Source organism: Bubalus bubalis, chromosome 16 (genome assembly GCF_019923935.1).
Source record: "Bubalus bubalis isolate 160015118507 breed Murrah chromosome 16, NDDB_SH_1, whole genome shotgun sequence".
Lineage (NCBI taxonomy): Eukaryota > Metazoa > Chordata > Mammalia > Artiodactyla > Bovidae > Bubalus > Bubalus bubalis.
In genome coordinates, this window is record NC_059172.1 from 32,484,507 (window position 1) to 32,503,881 (window position 19,375).

The 19,375-nt window shown below is 54.5% G+C and overlaps 1 protein-coding gene across 5 annotated transcripts; it reads right to left on the reverse strand.

Moving 5' to 3' along the window:
- Positions 1–1,100: 1,100 nt before the first annotated feature.
- On the reverse strand, positions 1,101–19,281 carry ATG16L2 (autophagy related 16 like 2). 5 transcript variants are annotated; one of them, XM_006064688.4, is made up of 18 exons: positions 19,098–19,280; positions 17,101–17,200; positions 16,448–16,538; positions 10,834–10,907; positions 10,316–10,567; positions 10,140–10,205; positions 9,666–9,776; positions 8,582–8,644; positions 7,947–8,055; positions 7,457–7,562; positions 6,672–6,742; positions 6,351–6,422; positions 6,122–6,242; positions 5,689–5,794; positions 4,557–4,706; positions 4,302–4,349; positions 4,089–4,190; positions 1,101–3,786 (listed from the first exon to the last, which is right to left on the reverse strand). In XM_006064688.4, the coding sequence occupies exons 1-18, from the start codon at positions 19,213–19,215 to the stop codon at positions 3,699–3,701; spliced, it is 1,848 nt and encodes a 615-aa protein (XP_006064750.1). In that variant the 5' UTR covers positions 19,216–19,280; the 3' UTR covers positions 1,101–3,698. The 5 variants fall into 5 exon arrangements, with proteins under 5 accessions (XP_006064750.1, XP_006064752.1, XP_006064751.1 ...); XM_006064690.4 differs by lacking the exon at positions 8,582–8,644 and having other exon boundaries at positions 19,098–19,281; XM_006064689.4 differs by lacking the exon at positions 4,302–4,349 and having other exon boundaries at positions 19,098–19,281.
- Between the last annotated feature and the right edge of the window lie 94 nt (positions 19,282–19,375).

Genomic DNA, 19,375 nt, shown 5'->3' on the forward strand with positions numbered 1-19,375 from the left:
GGGAAAATCCACCCACTGTGATTTGCCCACGGTCTTAGGAAGACAACTGGGAGTGGAACCTAGAACCTGGCCTCCAGAAGATGGGTCAGCACCTCTGCAGAACCTGAGTCCAGTTTTGAGAAGAGTGAATCAGGAGCCTGGATTCTTATCCTGGTTCTGCTGGTTTCTCTCTGGACCTCAATCCGTATGGACAGCAAGGACAACAGTTTTGAAGGGGTTTTTTTTTTAAATATTTATTTATTTGGCTGCATCGGGTCTCAGTTGCAGCACTCAGGACCTCTGTAGCATCATGCAGGGTCTTTTGCTGTGGTTCAGACTCCTTTGTGTGGTTCTCAGACTCCAGAGCACATGGGCTCAGTAGTTGCGTCGTATGGGCTCAGTTGCTCTGCAGCATGTGGAATCTTAGTTCCCTGACCAAGGATCGAACCTGTGCCTCCTACCTTGCAAAGACCACTGGACCACCAGGGAAGTCCCAAAGGTGACAGTTTGGACTTTAGGGAACAAACTCAGGCCAGCAACCTCAGAGTAGGCTGAGTAGCGACTGAACACCTGAGTAGTGACTGGAGAACGGAAACCCAGAGCAGTCTTCCGTACAGGGTTCTGGCCCTGCCCAGGACCACAAGGACTAGAGGTGCAGCCTGCCCAGCTGGCACCCCTCCGAGCTCTTCCCCTGCATGGCATTACCAACCCTTCTCCTCACACTTGCCTCATTCCCTGCAATGCCTAGGCCCATTTCTGACCCTCCAGACTTGCTCCTTCAGGAAGTATTCCCTCCAAGTAAATTAAGGTGTGCACGTGCTCCCGGAGGTGAGGCAAGCGTGTGCTGCCCCATGAAGAAAGGGAGGCTTGAGGGGAAGGGAGGGCACTCTGCCAGGAGTTGAGTCAAGGCATTTTCTGATGACCGCTTCTGTGTCCTCTAAGCCGTCTCCACTGCAGTCCTGGGAAGTGCTTGCCCCAGATGGTGGAACTGGTAACAGCCTTCCAGGATCAAGTTCATGTCCCTCCTGTAGCCCTGCATGTCCCTCAGTTCAAAGGATACTAATCCTCCAGACTCAGACATAGGCTCCCAGAGCCAGAATGAAGAAGAGAAGATGCAGGGAGGGATTTCAGTAATTTTTTATTTTGTTTTTTTTTGACTGTGCTGGATCTTTGTTGCTACATGTAGGCTTGCTCTCGTTGCAGTGAGAGGGGGCTGCTCTCTAGTTGCAGTGGACAGGTGTCTCCTTGCAGTGATTTCTCTTGTTGCGGAACACGGGCTCTAGGCAGGCAGGCTTCAGTGGTTTCAGCTTGCAGGCTCTGGAGAACAGGCTCAGTAGATGTGGCACGTGGGCTTAGTTGCCCTGCGGCATGTGGAGCAGTGATTGAACCTGTGACACTTTCATTGGCTGGTGGATTCCTAACCACTGGACCACCAGGGAAGTCCAGGGAGCTAGAATCGCCCACCTGGTGGTGGAGGCCGTGGGCACACCGCTGGAGCATGGCAGGGAATGCAATAGTTTAAAGACCACAGTCCAGCTGTGCCAGCTCTGGTGACCTCGTATCGCTTACCCTCTCTGAGCCTTGATTTTCTCATCTGTAAGATAGCTACATCACAAGGTGGTTGGGAGAACAAGTAAGACACTGGATAGAAGGCACAGGGCCTGACAGCTCAGTAATGGCGGCTGCTGGAAGCATTGGTCTTTCCACCCCAGGAGGTGGGAGAATGGCCTCGGCAGACCTAGGCAGCTGCTGACTCCTGGTGGCCGCTAGAGACTTCGACTGTCAGACTTGCTGAGTCCTCGAGTAAGAGAATTTAATCATTTAATAAACATCTCCTGAGGCTTTCTCTGTGCCTCTGAGGCCTGATCCCAGAGAGTGCTTTGCTCCCATCCTGGCCTCCTTCAAGAGCTCCCTGACTGAGACAGAGGGAGGCATACCCAAAGCAGGGAGGCATAGAGACGGAGGAGGCTCCTAGCCGGCCTGGCAGGTGAGGAAAGGCTCTCAGTGAGGGGATCCTAAAGGACAAATTTGAATTAGAGGCTGGGCAGGAAGAACATTCTGGGCAGAGAGAAAACCCTGTGTGAGACACACTGCAGAGCAGCAAGGAGGTGAAGATGCGGCCGAGGCCAGCAAGGCCACATCCTGCAGGTAAGGAGTTTCTCTGGGCAGTGGAGAACTTCAAAGGGCCGGATGTGTGACCAACATGCATCCTCAGAAAGTCATTCTGGCTGTGGCAAAAAGGGGTCTAGGTTGGAGAGATAGCAGGTCTAGGAGAAGGTGGCCTGCAGTGGCAGCAGGAATGGAGAGTTAGACACAAGAGCCCCAGGCCTTTGTGGCCAAGAAGATGTGGGGTGTGAGGGGAAGAGATGATGCCTAGGAGGCAGCTGGGTATGTCACCAGAGCCCAGGGGTGAGCTGGGATCAGCAGAGTGTAGATTTGGGTATGCAGTGTGCCAGGAACTTTACAAATACTAATACACTGAGTCCTTACAACAATCTTTGAGGTAGATATTACTGTTAGCCCCTTTTACAGAGGAGGAAACTAAGGCACAAAGACATGAAGGTAACTTGCTCAAAATCATTCAGCTACTAAACAATAGAGCAGAGATTCAAACCCAGACAGTCTAGCTGCAGAGTCCAGGCTCTTAGCTCTCTCCTGCCCATCCTGGAAATGGTTTTCCAAAACCCTGGGACTGGCAGCAGGACTCCCCAGGGAGGATTCTGTAAGGTAATAAATGGAGGAGGCCAAGAGTTGCAGAGTAAAGCCTTGGAATCTCAACTAAGCAGACCCCCAGAGGTCAGCCCCCATCACTCAGAGACAGGCGTCCCCTTCGACACCCAGTGACCAGCAGTGGCTGTCCTTCTGACCCTCCTCCATGCCCTCGGTTGGGGAAGAAAGTGGGGTGCCCAGGTTCCACTCTACTAAGTCTGCTCTAGAGGCTTGTCCTGTGGATTAAATCTGCTAAAGTAAGTGAAGGCCCTGGCCCAGCCCATGGCTGTCCTCCCTGACACACACGGAAGGTGTTCCCCACCCACTCCAGGGTCTGCCTCTGGGGCACGAACATGGCCCCAGTCTAAAGGCAGGCCTGGCATTTAGAGTACCTGACGTCACTCTGGTTTTTTAGGCTTCTTTCCACAGGGCCCCCTCCAGGCTGTCTCTCTTGCTCCTCTCTCAGAATTCACATGGTCCCTCCTCAGCCTCAGTCTACCCTGGGCACCTGAAGAGAGGGCCCAAGAACCAGGACTATCTTGGAGCACAGGAGAAATGTCCACGGCTCCAAAAGCCACTCCCCTTTGCTGCCTCTGGCCCTTTCTTCCTGCTGTCTCCTGATCAGACCGCTCCGCCCCGGCTCTGTATGGAAGGGACAGGAGCCAAGCCTGGGTCTCCATGTGCCTCCAGCCAGAGGCTTCTCCATTCTCTAAATGCTGAAGAGAAGCAAGCACATACCAGTTTAAATGCATTTTTTTCCCCCCACTTTTGCCAGGAAAGTGAAGAAACAGATAAAAAAACAAAATAATACTGTGATTCCCCCCACACACACACCAACTCACACCTTGTTTTTAAACCAACAGGCCAGGTCCTGCTAGGCCTTCTTACCCATTAAACACCCTGAGCCACCCCCACCCCGCTGCTAACCCTGAAGTGTCTGGGGCAGTGGGGAACTCCTCCGGCTTCAGGCTTCGGACTAGAGCCTCAGCTCAGGCAAGGAAGTCGTGGTGCTAGTGCCAGAGCACAACCTTCCTGGCCTGGTCCACGCTCACCACGTGGTTCCCAGAGTAGCACCAGGCCACGGCGTTGACAGCAGCGCTGAGGAGAGGGAGAGACAGGATTCAGGAGCGTCGGGAGCTGGCCCTGCCCCTCCTCACTGGACCTGGGCTGTGTGAGGGCCTCTCTGCGCCCATCGCCTCACTGTAAAGTGGGCTCTAAGGGCTGTGGTGGGAGTGGACCCAGGTGCACATGGGAAGACTGAACTGTGAAGGGCTCTGGGGGCAGGGTTGGAAGGCATGGGACAAGGGCCGGGGACTCCAGATCCCAAGCATGTCAGGACCTGGGATCAGCTTAGCAGGACTGGCCGTGGGGCTGGGGTGGTGGTCAGTGGCCATGCTCACCTGTGGGGTCCCCGAAGGCTACTCTCTAGTTTCCCAGTGTCCACGTTCCAGATGTAAAGGGCTCCATCCCAGGACCCTGCTAGGGCATAGCTTCTGTCTGGGCTGCAGGAGCCACAGCAGAGCGAGAGAGAAGAGACCAGAGGTAAGGACATGGACATGCAGACACCCAGACAGACAGGACACACTCAGGCATGGGTGCTCTCACGGACACACCTGAACACGGCTTTGGTCCAGTCAGAACCGCACTTGAAACCATCAGCCCTGAGAATAGACAGGTCAGGATGGAGGGGGCTACCACTTCCTGCCCTCAGCCCAAAACTTAACGAGCTTCCTCTCTGTCAAGGGCTTCAGCCCCTCAGCAGGCCCTGGTCCAGAGGGGCCTCCATGGAGGGCCCCCAGCCAACAGGCCTTTCACAGGCCCAGCTGCCCCAGTCAAAGCCACAGGGCCGGCGGGCACAAGGCAGGTACCTGAACACCTGGCGGATGTTGCTGACACGCAGGTCGATGACCTTGAGTGTGTCATCTCGGGAACAGCTGAGCAGATGCAGCTGGTCGTGGCTGAGGCTCAGGGAGGTGACCCGGCCTTGCACAGGGATGACCTGGGTGCAGCGGGGCCCCCTGAGGAGCAGGAAAGGAGACGAGGGTGAGGAGCAATCACCTTGACAAGGCTGCTCCTGACAGACCAACAAAAGTCCAGAGCCAGCCCTCAGGCCCCAAGGCTGACAACTAATCTCCCACCACAGCCAGCGCCTTCCAGCAGGAACTCACTTGAAGCCAGAGCCCCTGAAACCCTTGAGCCACTAAAATAAGTGCTGGGGGGAAAGCAATGAAAGTCTGTCTTTAAATATGTGAAAGGGAGAGCAAAGGGTTTCAAAGGCAATTGCTAAGAAGCAGCCTGAGGCAGGGCTGGCTCTAGCTCTGGTTCTAGTCTTAGCTACTTTTATAAACCATTCAAGCCTGACACTGGGCTCTTAGGTTCTTTTTGACTAAAAAGTGGTAACTGCATGGGAACTGTGGTGTTGGAGAAGATTCTTGAGAGTCCCTTGGACTCCAAGGAGATCCAACCAGTCCATCCAAAGGAGTTCAGTCCTGGGTGTTCATTGGAAGGACTGATGCTGAAGCTGAAACTCCAATACTTTGGCCACCTCATGTGAAGAGCTGACTCATTTGAAAAGACCCTGATGCTGGGAAAGATTGAGGGCAGGAGGAGAAGGGGACGACAGAGGATGAGATGGTTGGATGCCATCACCGATGCAATGGACATGGGTTTGGGTGAACTCGGGGAGTTGGTGATGGACAGGGAGGCCTGGCATGCTGCAGTTCATGGGGTCGCAAAGAGTCGGACACAACTGAGCAACTGAACTGAACTGAACATGGGACTCGGTTGGCAAGACCCAGCAGAGTATGGTGGTTGGACCAAGGGTCAATAAGGAGGCACGATTCTCCAGAGGCCACAAAGCCTTCAAGGGACCAAGCCTAGCACAGAGGCCACCAGAGCCTCACTTCCCCAAGGTACCCTCAGCTGCTCCATGGCCAGAAAAAGGAAGAGAACACAGGAGCCCTGTCCCCACCTCCCCTGCCCACAGCCTGCGCCTATCACCTGCTGTCCCAGAACCGGATCTTCTGGTCATTGTGACCACTAATGATGATATGGTCCCCACACACCACGTCATTACAGTAGGAAAGGACATTGATGGTCCTGGAACCTAAACCAAGGAGTAGAGAAAACCCTGGACTCAGAGAAGGATTGTGAGCCAGCCCACTGGACGTGCGGAGATGCTGAAGCCCAGAAGCCCCAGAGGTACAGTGTCCTCCCAGAACTAGAACCCAGGCCCCTGTTTTCCAGCCCGAAGCCTAAGGTCACCAAGAAACCAGGGAAAGCGTCACCAATGGAGGACAGAAGAGGAGCCTTCGGAGGTTTCATCCCAAATGCCTGTAAGTCTTGGAGCCCCTCCCAGAGATCAGGTTGCAGCCCCCCATGGCCCGGCCTGCAAGGGTCCTGGTGAGGGGAGAAGGGGAGGGCTGGGCCTCACAGTAGGCTCGGCAGAGGTCCCACTCCTTCACCGTTCGGTCCCGGCTCCCAGTCACCGCCTGGTGCCTCGTCAGCTTGAATTTGGCAGCCGTCACCTTGTCTGCGTGTCCAGATAGTGTCTCCTGCGCATCCCAGGGAAGTGTCAAGGGCATGGCCAAAACCCTGTCACCAACCCCTCCACCCGAGGCGTGACCCCTGTCCCCCAGGCTGCCTCCGCAGTCAGGCCTCACCTTGGACTGTGCCTCCCCAACCTTCCAGAGCTGGGCGGCCTTATTGTAAGTAGCTGCCAGTAGCTGGGAGCCCTGGGGAGAAGGGACAGGAAAGAAGAGATCCTGGGCCTGGCCAGAAAGCTGGAGTCGGGCCGCCTCAGCGCTTCCCCTGGCCCAGGTCACCCAGGCAGGCAGAGGAGAATTGAGGCCCAGGAGAAGGATTTATCCAGGCACCCTCTCAGGACACATGGCTCTAGGATACCCATGATGTTCCCCCAGAGCCCCACCTGCCCGGTGTGGAGACTCGGGGAGGGGCATCCCATGCCACCCAGGTCCTCTCACCGAGGGGTCAAAGTCCACACTGGTGATGCTGCCGCCAGCTCCTTCAAGGGTCTGGTTGGCCTTCAGGTGCCCTGGGGGGACCAGGGGAAGGAACAAGCGAAATGAAGTCACTAATCTCATGAAACGGAGGAGCCTGTACTGTGAGTGGGAAGATGAATCTCTCCCAAGTTAGAGGACAGAATTGCTGGGTCTGTTCTTGGGGGTCGGGGGACTCTAGCTAGAGGCTGCACCTTCCTGAACTGCCAGCAGGGGGCTGCAGGTCACCTCACAGATGTCCGGAGAGGACTAGAGAGAAGGGACTGTCCCTAGGTCACACAGCAAGCCAGGCCAGGCAGCTGGGGACTCGCCTCCTCCAGGAAGCCTCTAGGAGCCAGCGTTCGCTCCCCAATGCACCCCCATCTTCAGAGCACAGAGCAGACAGCTAACACATGTCTCAGAACTGAGTTCTGAGAGCTCAGTGATGCTAGGTGGCCTGGTGGACCCAAGAGACCTGCTCAAGGGTCTATCCCCGTAGAATGTCCTGACATGGTATCCTCACCACCCCAACAGGGACCATCTGAGCTGAGCCCTGCCCACCATGCAGGCCTCGACTCCAGGAGGTGAGAGGCTCTGCCCTTCTTAGGAGCACTGAGCCCAGAACTCTTGCCAAGGGGTCATCTGGCCACTACCCACAAGGATGACCGGGTGAGGAAACACAGAGAGACCCAACACCTTTCCCAAGGAGCAAGCTGAGGGTGAGGTCTGGAGAGAAAGGACTGAGCTTGCCTGAGGGCAGCGACCCTCACCTCCCACGACATTCCAGAGGAGGATGAGGCGGTCAGCCCCTCCGGTGGCCAGGAGGCTGCTGTTGGGGCCAAAACGAACAGCACTGACCTCGGAGAGGTGGGCATCCTGTGAGGAAAAAGGGAGGTCAGTGCTCTTGGTCTTTGCCACACACGCCTCTTTGTGCACACTCACAGCCAGCTCTCTGTCACCATCCTTGCACACATGAGGTCTCTCTCTGAACTCTGAGTTTCAAACTTGGCCCCACGGGGGCTCATCACCCCTGACTGGACCCTGGTAGTAGCCTCCTCCCATGTTCCCAGTACTCCCCTACCTGGCCTCCTGTCTCTCCCTCTCATTATAAAATGCCGAAGGGCTCCCAGCACAAGCTGTGGGAGGAAAACTCCTGCTCCCACTGAAGGGCCCATCCTTGCTTCCCCAGCCTCCTGAGACTGCTCCTGGGACCGGCACTCCCATATCGTACCCCATGCACTTGGCCCAGCTCCTCCTTACCAGCACATCATGAGCTTGGGTGGGAAGTCGAGCGGTCACACACACGGGGATGCTCTGGTATCGCTGCTCAGGGGCTCCCCCGATTGAGTGGCCTCTTCTCTTCTTGAAACTGGGGGAGGGGGTCAGGAGGGCATTCAGCAAGGCCTTCTGAGAAGGAGAAGGCCCTTCAAGCTCTCCTGAAGCAACAGCAACAGGAAGCAGACACAGAAGGCGGCAGAACATGGCCAGTGGCACTGAGACAAGTACAGAGGCAGGATGGGGTTGGTGGATCCTGAGAAACCTCGGAGCACTGCTTGGTTGGTACTGTGACCCTGAACGAAGCCCTGACATTTCTGAGCCTGTTTCCCAAATGAGCGGTAGTTCCTGTCTGGCCTCACCTTGGAGCCCTTGGTCCCTTGTGAGGACCCTGGATGAAGGACAGAGCCCAGAAGACAGCCAGGCAGGGGCTAGGAATGAGGCCATGCACCCAGCTTCTGCCTCTGGGGCTCAGCAGAGACACACACACACAGTGCTGGGCAGAGTATGGAAGGACAGACCAGGACTCATACACAGCCCAGGCCTGGGCTCCAGGAGTCTGACACAGGCATCCAAGGCACCCAACACCTTCACACACACAACGCTGCACACACACTTACTCCAGAAGCCCCTTCACTACATCCACACAGCGGGACATCGTCAGGGAGGTGGCAGAGGCTGACCTGGGGCAGAATCGAGAGAGATGTTTAAGGGACTGGCCGGTGGGTGTGTGGACCGCAGTCATTCATCCCTACACTCTTGAGCCAGAACAAGAACTTACTCCTCCAATGCCAGGAGAGCACGGTGACCCAGAGAAGTCCCAGGAAGGTGGAGGAGGGCAGGGATTTGGAATGAAGTCTCCCAGTTTCACCATGATAGGTAAAAACTGCCTCACCACCCAGGTGCCCCCCAACAAAAGTTCATGGGAGGCTGAGCTGGGACCTGTGGGGTAGGATGAAGGTGCCCCCAACCTGAGATAGCACAAGGCTGGGGACAGGGGTGTGGGGAAACCTAGATCCCAGAAATACCCAGGAAAGCATGTGTCCTGAGATGACATGGCCCACCAGGCTGCCAAGGCTTTGGGGACCAGCATCTCATGCCCCTCCCCAGGGTTCCTTCACCACCCTGAGGCCTGGACACCAGCCACCTGCAAGAAAGGGCTAGAGGAGGGGGGCAGTTTCAATGCCAGGCAAATCAAGATAGATGGGGGAGAGGGAGGGAGGGGCACCCAAGGACTGAAGCCTCAATCAGGTCCCACCCATGTGAGTTCACATCTACACATGCTTCACATGCATTCAGGTACGCTCACCTAAGTCTGTACAAATACATGCTCTGATGTCCCCATGTGTGTACACACATGCTTATGACAGCTGAGCCTTGGGCCTTGCCCACAAGCTCCCTCCTGTCACCCTCTTTCAACAACCTGCCGTCCCAGCCCCAGAGCTCTGGTCTTAGGGAGGAGGAAAAAGGAGAGGACAAAGGTTGGAGTCCCTGGCGTGGCACTGACCCCAAAGGGCTCCAGGTACTGAAGTTTCAGCTGCCCTGGGGTCCAAGAGTACCCCAGTCTCTGCGCAAAGCCCTCTCAACCCAAAGGCTGGCCCAAGGTCCTTTAGGAAGACTGGAGGGGCCCAGCTCAGAGCTCGGGTAGTCCTCACCTTAGAAAGATTGGAGGGGGCCAGCTCAGAGCGCTGGGACAGTCCTCACCTGAAGGGCCGCTTCCATTTCTCACCAGCCTCACTCTCCAGGGACCCTGGCTTAGCCAGGACCAGAGTTTCTGCTTCCTCTCTGATCCCATCGCCTAGTGTGTCTGGGCTCCTGGGAGAGAGAATGAAGCTTAGGACGGCTAAGAGACCAGGCCAGCCGCTCCGTGCCCCTGCGCCCTACTCGGTGAGGACTGGCATCCCCAGAGAAGAGGGTCAGTGCGGGAGCGTGTGTGGTGGGCGCAGATGCTGGCTCCTATGACCACCTGTCTCCGCACGTGTCCTGGGCTCAGTCTTCCTGGGGGCTTTGGCACCGTGACTGTGCACACTTGTGGTCAGGTGCACAGATGGCCGCAGGCAGGTGGGGTCAGGGTAGAACAGCAGCGGCGGGGGAGGGGGGGGGGGGGCGGGGGAAGGGCACTGCAGAGCCCCCAGCGGAGGCTCGTCAGACAGGTCCCCGGCGCATCCCCGTTCTTACTCGCTTATGCTCACTGTCCGCTTGGCTGCCTTCTTCAGCTCCTGGGACACCCGCGCTTGCTTGGCCCTGGGATAGAAAAGCCTCGAGTCGGGTGGTTCCCGTGTCGGAACAGGGGGGTCGGGCCCCTCCCTACCAGGACAGCTCGCCTCCCAGACTGACCCCCGGGGCGCTCTCACCTTTCCCTGCGCTCATTGCGTAGGTTGCGCTCGGCGGCGGCGCGCGCCTTGCGCTGCACCAGCCGCTCCAGTAGGTCGCGCGCCTCCTCCTCGAGCCTGCGCAGAGCCGCCTCTTGGTGCCCGACGCGCGCCCGCAGCGCCTCGTAAGCCGCCCGCTGCTCCTCATTCAGCGCGCGCCGCGCGCGCACCTGTCCGGCCTTCTTCGCTCGAACCTCCTCCAGCTGCTCCACGCGGGCCTTCAGAGCTGCCAGCCTAGAGGACCGGGAGCATCTCCGTCACCACCCTGGGGGAACCGGTCTGAGAGCTGAGACAGACTTGCTCCTGGCCACGCGGCCAGCGCGGAGGCTAAGCCACGTCTCCCTCGAAGTCCTGCAGCTCCCGGCCTCTGCGACCAGCCACAGGCCTAGGGGGCGTTATGCTGTCGGGCCCCTCTGGAGACCCGCGGGGTGACCCCGTGCCCCCCACCCCGGCAGTGATGGCCTGGAGCCTCCCCGAGGTGCGCCCCTCCCGCGCCTCACCTGCTCTGCCGCTCCTCCAGCTGCGACTCCAAAGTGCCCAGGGTCGCGCTCTTCTCCACCACCTGGTAGGCCATCTGCAGCGGCGGAGGCGCGGGACAGGTAGGCATGGGCGCCTCTGGGCAGAGCCTCCAGCCCCTCTCCAGCGGGAGAGACTGGTAGGACGGGGTGTGCCTCTCTTCCCACCCGCCCCCTAGCTCAGCAGAAAGCTGAGAAGCAGACAGCTAAGGCATGAAGCACAGGAATACACTGCTGTTTCAGGGATCAGAGGAAGGGCCTTAGGCTCTGGAGCCTAACACCTGAGTTTCACTCCTTGCATCGCCACTTTTCTCTGTGACCCGCGGTAGTGATTTAACAGCTCTGAACCTGTCCAACGTGAATAGCAGTGCTTACCTCGTAGGGTAACACTGAATTACTATAAGGAATAGTATTTCAAATAATGGTGACTGGTTATGTAGCACTCAACATGTGCTGGGTCTTGTTCTGAGCACTCTACAGTACCAACTCTTTTATAATCTGCTAGTTACTGCCATTCTCCCCAGTTTACAGATGAGGACATTGATGCTTCTCTAGTTAAGTGTCTTGCCCAAAGTCATACAGCTAAGTGGCAGAACTGATATCTGAACCCAGGCCACCTAACATGCTCCAAGTAAAGGGCTGCAAGTGTTCAAGGGATGTGTGTTCTGTTCCCCACCTCTCCAAGCCTTGGCTTACCAAGCATAAGTCCCAGAGAGCAACAAGATGCTCTGAGCAGAGGCATGCAGGCTAAGAACAGGAATGGACTGTGCGAGCCACAGGGCCCAGACTGAATACTGGAGCTGCCCCCCAGCCCCAGAGTCGGGGGAGGGTCATCTCATCTGTCCCCCGCCTTACTGAACCGTCCATCCAAGAGCCAAGAGCTGGGGAAAGCACAGAGCTGAAGGGTCAGTGAGAGAGACAGATGCTTAGAGAAGCAGTGCCCAGCGCGGTGGCAAGAGGAACATGAAAGCACTGAAGCTGGGGGCTCTTGCTACTAACCCGTCCCTGCACTCTTCCTCGCGTGGGCCTGGTACGAGGCGGACTGAGGAGCAAGGCTGGTGTCTGCCTGCACTGACACCCTGTGAGTGGGCTGGGGTAGGGGCCTTGCACATTCAGGGTCTATAACTGGCCCAGGTTTTTTCTTTTTTAATATTTATTTAGATGTGCCAGGTCTTAGCTGCAGCACATGAGATCTCAGTTTCGGCATACAGGATCTAGTTCCCTGAACAAGAATTGAACCTGCACCCCCTGCATTAGGAGGCATGGAGTCTTAGCCACTGGACCACCAGGGAAGCCCCTGGCCCAGTTTATAACATTTATAATTCCTTCCACCATTAAACAATCTGACCATTGCTTCTGTTTCCTCACCTATCATATACTTTCATTGATGTTTTGGGATTCAGTATTTTTTGATGCTTTTCAAAATCCAAATAATAGAGGTGGAAAACAGATTAGTGGTTAGGAGTTAGGGATTGTCCGAGGAGAGGGCTGAGTTGTGACTAAAACAGGGTGGTCATGAACTTGTGCTGTATCCTGATGGGCACACAGATCTACACAGGTGGCAAAATGACAAAGAGCTGTACACACTTCATCCTAATATCTGTTCCCTGACTGTGTGCTCCAGTCAGGCTAAGGTGTAACCGCTGGGAGGCACTGGGTAAATGGCTGCACAGGACCTCTCTGTGCTGTCTTTGCAACTTCCGGTGGATCTAAAATTATTTCAGTAAAAAGTTAAAATGATAACACATGTTTGTTGTGATATGTGAAACAGGACTAAGAATTAAAGAAAAAGTCTTTCCTTGTCCCTTGGCATATCCAATGGGAACTGACTGGTTTGTGGCTGAGGATGTCATAAGGAGGCAGTGCTGAGGACAAGGGGTACCTGGAAGTATCCCAGACAAGGGGACCAGGAGCTCAGGACAAGAGAGGGGCAGGAAATGCAACCTGAGGCTGGAGAACCCAACTGGGGAGCCAGGCTAAGCTTTGGAGAATAGGCACCAAACTGATAATGGGGAGAGTGGCGAAAGGGGCTTTTACTTTTTTACTCTATGGACTTCTGTTCTCTTGAAATGTCACAACAAGCATGTATTTGTGTATTACTTGTCTTTTTTAATAGAGATCATTGTTTATTATAAAAAATATATCACTCTGAGTACTGAATGGAGAAAGGAGGGGGTGCCAAAAGAGGAGTTATCCAGAGAGTAATGAGAATAACTTGGACCAGGTCAGATGGGGTACAGGAAGTGGAAGTTGATGGATTTGGAGGCAGGATCCATGAGCTGGTGACTAGCTCAGGATGGATGGAAGGTTGCAATGGATGGAAAGGCAGCGGTGACCCTGGGTTTCCTGACTGATAACTACCAATGGAGGGGGGAATGATCTACCTCGTTTTCTTAAGTATCCTTTAAAAAAAACAAAACAAAACTATTTAGGTGTGTCTTTGTTGTGGCATGTGGGATCTAATTCCCTGACCAGGGATCAAACCCAGGCCCCTTGCATTGGGAGTGTGGAGTTTTAGCCACTGGACCATCAGGGAAGTCCCATTGTTGTTGTTCAGTCACTAAGTCATGTCCGACTCTTTGTGACCGCATGAACTGCAGCACGCCAGGCTTCCCTGTCCTTCATTATCTTCCTGAGTTTGCTCAAACTCATGTCCACTGAGTCAGTGATGCCATCCAACCATCTCATCCTCTGTCGCCCCCTTCTTCTCTTGCCCTCAATCTTTCCCAGTATCAGGGTCTTTCCCAGTGAGTTGGCTCTTTGCATCAGATGGCCAAAGTATCTACCTCATTTATCACCTGCTGCTGCTGCTGCTAAGTCGCTTTAGTCATGTCCGACTCTGTGCGGCCCCATGGACGGCAGCCCACCAGGCTCCCCTGTCCCTGGGATTCTCCAGGCAAGAATACTGGAGTGGGTTGCCATTTCCTTCTCCAATGCATGAAAGGGAAAAGTGAAAGTGAAGTTGTTCAGTTGTGTCCAACTCTTAGCGACCCCATGGACTGCAGCCTACCAGGCTCCTCCATCCATGGGATTTTCCAGGCAAGAGTACTGGAGTGGGGTGCCATTGCCTTCTCCGCATTTATCACCTAGTCTATAAATATTCATCAGCATGGACTGTGGAGACAGGCCCCAGAGATATAATGGACAAAGCAAAGACAGCTCAATCCTTGGGGTGCTCACAGCCCAGAAAGGGGCTCAGATGTTTGAGAATCACCTCTCAAATGTGGCTGCAACTACAGTAGGGGCTCTGAGGGAGGGGCTCTCCCTGGGTTCATAGTCCCAGCTGGACATTAGTTGAGCAAGTGACCTGGCAATCCTTCAAGCTAGGCTTCAGCAGTATGTGAACCGAGAACTTCCAGATCTACAAGCTCGGTTTAGAAAAGATGGAGGAACCAGAGATCAAATTGCCAACATTCACTGGATCATAGAGAAAGCAAGGAAATTCCATAAAGACATCTATCTCTGCTTCATTGACTACCCTAAAGCCTTTGATTGTATGGATCACAATAAACTGTGGAAAATTCTTAAAGAGATGGGAATACCAGACCACCTTATCTGCCTCCTGAGAAAACCTGTATGTGGGTCAAGAAGCAACAGTTAGAACCAGATATGGAACAATGGACTGGTTACAAATTGGGAAACAGGTATGTGAAGACTGTATATTGTCACCCTGCTTACTTAACTTTTATGCAGAGTACATCATGTGAAATGCCAGGCTCGATGAAGCACAAGATGGAATCATAAGATTGCCAGGAGAAATATCAACAACTTGAGATATACAGATGATACCACCCTAAAGGCAGAAAGTGAAGAGGAACTAAAGAGCTTCTTGACGAAGGTGAAAGAGGAAAGTGAAAAGGCTGGCTTAAAACTCAACATTCAAAAAATGAAGATCATGGCATCTGGTCCCATCACTTCATGGGGAAACAATGGAAACAATGACAGATTTTATTTTCTTGGGCTCCAAAATCACTGCAGATGGTGACTGCAGCCATGAAATTAAAAGATGCTTGCTTGCTGAAAGGAAAGCTATGACAAACCTAGACAGTGTATTAAAAAGCAGACATCTGTTGATGTGTGGCAGAAACTAACACAATATTGTAAAGCAATTATCCATCAATTAAAAATAAATATTTTTTTAAGTAAAAAAAAAAAAATGCAGAGACATCACTTTGCCAGTGAAGGTCCATATAGGCAAAGCTATGGTTTTTCTAGTAGTCATGTATGGATGTAAAATTTGGACCATAAAGAAGGCTGGGCACCAAAGAATTGATGCTTTTGAATTGTAGTGTTGGAGAAGACTCTTGAGAGTCCCTTGGACTGCAAGGAGATCAAACCAGTTGATCCAAAGGGAAAAAAAACCCTAAATATTCATTGGAAGGACTGATGCTGAAGCTGACACTCCAATACTTCGGTCACCTGATGCAAAGAGCTGACTCATTGGAAAAGTCCCTGATGCTGGGAAAGACTGAGGGCAGGAGAAGAGGATGACAGAAGATGAGATGGTTGGATGGTATCAATAACTCAATGGACTTGAGTTTGAGCAAAAGCTGGGAGATAGCAAAGGACAGGGAAGCCTGGTGTGCTGCAGTCCATGGGGTTGCAAAGAGTTGGACACAGCTTAGTGACTGAACAACAACATCTAGGTAGGTATTTAATGGCTCCTCAGCCTCATCCAGTGGACTAGAAGGTTCAAGGGGCCAGGTCTTGTTTACTGCTGCGCTGCCTGTGCCTTGAATATAGTACTTGTCAATAAATATTTGACAGAATAAATGGAGATCAAAGAAAGCAGATTCGTGTAGGAGAGAGTTCAGATCCTGGCTCTACCTCTCAAAGCCTCTGCTTCCTCTGAAACCATAAAGTAGAGGATTAGCTGAAGTAACACTTAACCCAGTATCATCAACGTGGTGTTGACCATATTATTACAGGGGCGACGATGAGTCTGGTTTTAGATATGAAGTCCAAAAAGCAGCTGAGAAAAAGTCTGGAGCTCCTAAGAGAAACCTGAGCTAGAGATGGATCTGGGAGTTAGCAAACACAGAAAGTCCACGAGAGTCAGTAAACCCACGCAAGTTCTAAAGAACACCCACATCTAGAGGGAGGGGGATAAAGAGGAGGGAAAGTAGCTTCCCGAAAAGGAAGTTCAGAAGCAACAAAAGCCAAGAGACACCATGGCAGCAGGAGGGGGGGGTGCTCAGTGTCAGGTAGAGGTAGCACACCCCGCCATGGAGGTGGACCACCTTATTTTCAGTCTGCAAATGTGTATTGAGCGTCAGCTGGTGCTGGGCCCCAGGGTTTGCAGGGCAAGTGATGAGCAGAGCAGGCTGAACCATCCAAGGGGAACAGAGGCTGCCTGTTTCCTGCACACCTCACACTCCTCCCCAAGCTCTCACCTCACTTTCTCCAGCTGCTGTTGGAGCCCACTTCATCCTAGGCTGCCAGGGCCAAGCTTGAGAGCACTCTGAGCCTTGTCTGGTCTCAAGGCATTGGACTTGGGGAATCTACCTCACTTGCTGGCTCCCTTGGACCACATCTCCCAGCCTCAAAGTTCTGGATCCTGGGCCCACCCCATTCTCTCTCAGACCCCTGCCCCGCCTACCTCTCCACACACCAGCCGGAGCCCCTCCGCCTCCTCTTGCCACTTCACCCTCAGAGCTGCTGGTGATAAGCCTTGGTCTGACTCCTTCTCCCTGCCAACAAATCAGAGCGGTGTTCGTTTTCCCACCGTTCATCCAGAGGATGCGTGTGAAAAGTCTGAAGCCAGAGCTATGCATTTTCTCCTGAGGAAGGTGGGAGCCCAAAAGTCAGCAGATGAAAGATTAAATCTCCAGGAACTGGAGCTGCCCATGACTCCTCTGCTCTGGGCTTGCCCCAGAGTTCCCCTGCCAGGACCCCTCTCAAGAAGCATCTCCCAACTCTGAGCCCCAGCCCATCCCTGGTTCTCATTTTCACTCCTTCTTTGAAATAAGTGGCATCATGTACTTTCTGTAGGCATCAGGTGAGGAGCAGGCAAACAGAAAGACAGATGTGCAGAGGGGCTGAGGGGGAGGGGTGGGATAAAGGCAGAGAGATGAACTGAGAAGGACATTCTAAGCAGCTGGCCTGGGGGAAGGCTCAAGAGCCTGCCTCCCCCTCCCCTGGGCAGCAGCCAAGGGCCAATGAGGTGCCAGGGAGAGAATGAACCCAGCAGAGGTGGTGGGGGCAGGGCCTGGGCACAGGAAGCCCATTGTGACAACAGACACAAACACTCACCAGGGACCCTGGTGGACAGAGGGAGTGACATCGTCTGGCTCTGGCTGCAGCTCCTCTGAGAATCGGGCCAGGAGCTCAGCTTTCTCCAGGAGGCGGTTATCTAGGGGTGCAAAAGGGTGAGCCTGGAGCAGAGATGGACACTTTCCAGCAGACTCCAGGCAGACAAGTTACCTCTCTGGCTGGGAGGGCTGCAGGAGTCTAGTGATGCAGAAGGGGGAGCCACTGGCAGGCTGGGCTCTGCCTTGCCTGCAGGGGATGAGTATAGCTCCATCAGGACCTCCAGCCCTTGCACAGCCTCCTAAGAGCATAACCCCCAGACCCTCCCAGGAGAAGACCTGCTCTCCCAGGGACAGAGAAGGACAACCATTAGGGGAAAGGAGATAGCTGGCCAATGCCTGCTGAGGGTCTCGAGGGAAGGAAGGGGCCAGGGATTGATTCAACCTCCCCCAAGGCAGGGCCTGGCCCTAGAGTGATGAAACAAACTAAGCTCCACTAGCCTGTGGCCTTTGGCAAGAAACTTCCCTTCCAGGAACTCTAACTTTCTGTAGCAGTACTAAAAAACAGTCCTGACTTCCCCTGGGTTGTTTTAAGTTTCCCCTCAGGCCAGAACAGAAAGTTCTTGAGTTTGGTAGTTTCTGTTACAGACCCTGGAATACAGCCCCTCCACCCCATCCCTAGTCATTTCCTCTTTTCTCATCAGTTTCAGGGTGGGGTAGAGGTGAGGACCAGGCCTGACTCCTCAGCCCCTTTCCCTCTCCCTGTTCCCTACTGGTCACCTAGGTCAATCACCTAGGTTGCTGGATCACCTAGGTTGCTGGCCTTGTTCTCACACAAAACCCCACCCCAAGCCCCAGGGCATTGTTCTGGCCCCACTAGCAAATCTAAAGAGGATGCCATTTTGCCCACTTTATGAGTGAGAAATCTGAGGTTTAGGGTTAAGATTTGTCCAAGACCACAAAGAAGACTGGACCTGCAATGTCTCTGAGTTCAGCCCTCCAGGATCACTCCACTCCCACAGATTTGCAGCTCCCAGTGGATCGGTGGGGGTGACTTCTCTCTCATATTGGAAGGTTCCATTGTCCATTAGAGCAGTGGAGAAGTGAGGCTGCCTACAGGTAGAGGGCTGGCCTCACATCCCCAGAGAGGACCAACAGCTTGGAAGGTTGCAAAGAAGTGTCCCAGGACAAGAGCAATAAGTTCAGTTGTGAGGCTGGGGGAGATGGTTAAGCAGCAGCCAAGATTAGGACCAGTGTTGGAGCTGGAGGGACTGTGGTTAGACTTTGAACCTGAGATTGAGACATACAATCTCAGATAACCAGAGGTGCACACACAGATGCACACCTGCTCATCCTGGCTTGAACTGCCACACCCCTTCCTGACCAGCTCCCCAGAAACAACTCTCAGAATCTGACTTCCCCAGGCTCAGCCACCTCCCTCTGCAGCCTGGAGCCCCTACTTCCCCCTCAGGCTGGGGTTGCTTGGGCACCGAGATGCTCCAAAAACCTGAACCAGGATCACCTGTCTGTGGCGAAGCCTCGGACTCTGAGCTCCCTCTCTAGAGATTCAGAGTTTTGAAGTAGCTGTTCTGGCCAGTTCCGAGATCTTTCACTGTGCTTATGGGAACCAAATGAACTGATAGGTCCTGGGGACTTCCCAGAAAGGGGAAGGCTAAGAGACCCTAAAAATCCAACACTCGCTTATGAACCCGTGCATAGGAAGCCCATCCCATCCCAGGCCCTGAGGGGCGAGAAAGAGCGGGAGAACCAGGAGGGAGCTCGGTCCAGGAGAAGGGGGTTCTCCGCAGAGCCTGGATCGGAAAAGGTAGGAACGCTGGCTAGTCGGAGATGGGGCGTAATAGATAGAGGGGCCAGAAGGCCCCAGGCTTCGGAGGCGACCAGGCATCGGTGCACTTGAGTCACAACCGGAAGAGCCAGCCAAACCCTCTCCCCGGGCCGGAGCCCCATCCCCTCGACGGTCCCCGGGCGCAGTGCACTCACAGGCCGGCACCAGCTCCAGGAATAGGGCCTTTTGCGTTCGATCCCGCTGTCGAAGCTGCCGCACGATGTGGCGCTTCCAGCGGGCGGCGGGGGCGCCGGGGGCGCCGGGCCCCTCCATGGCCGCCCTCTCCGGCCAGCACCGCGCGCGGTTCTAGTCTAGGGAGGCGCGGCCGGGCAGGGGCGGGGCCCCGAGGGGACTCCGTGACGTCAGGGGGCGGGCCGCGGCGGGGAATCCCCGGATTGTACCAAGTGCGGTCTTGGGGGGAGAACGGAACGAA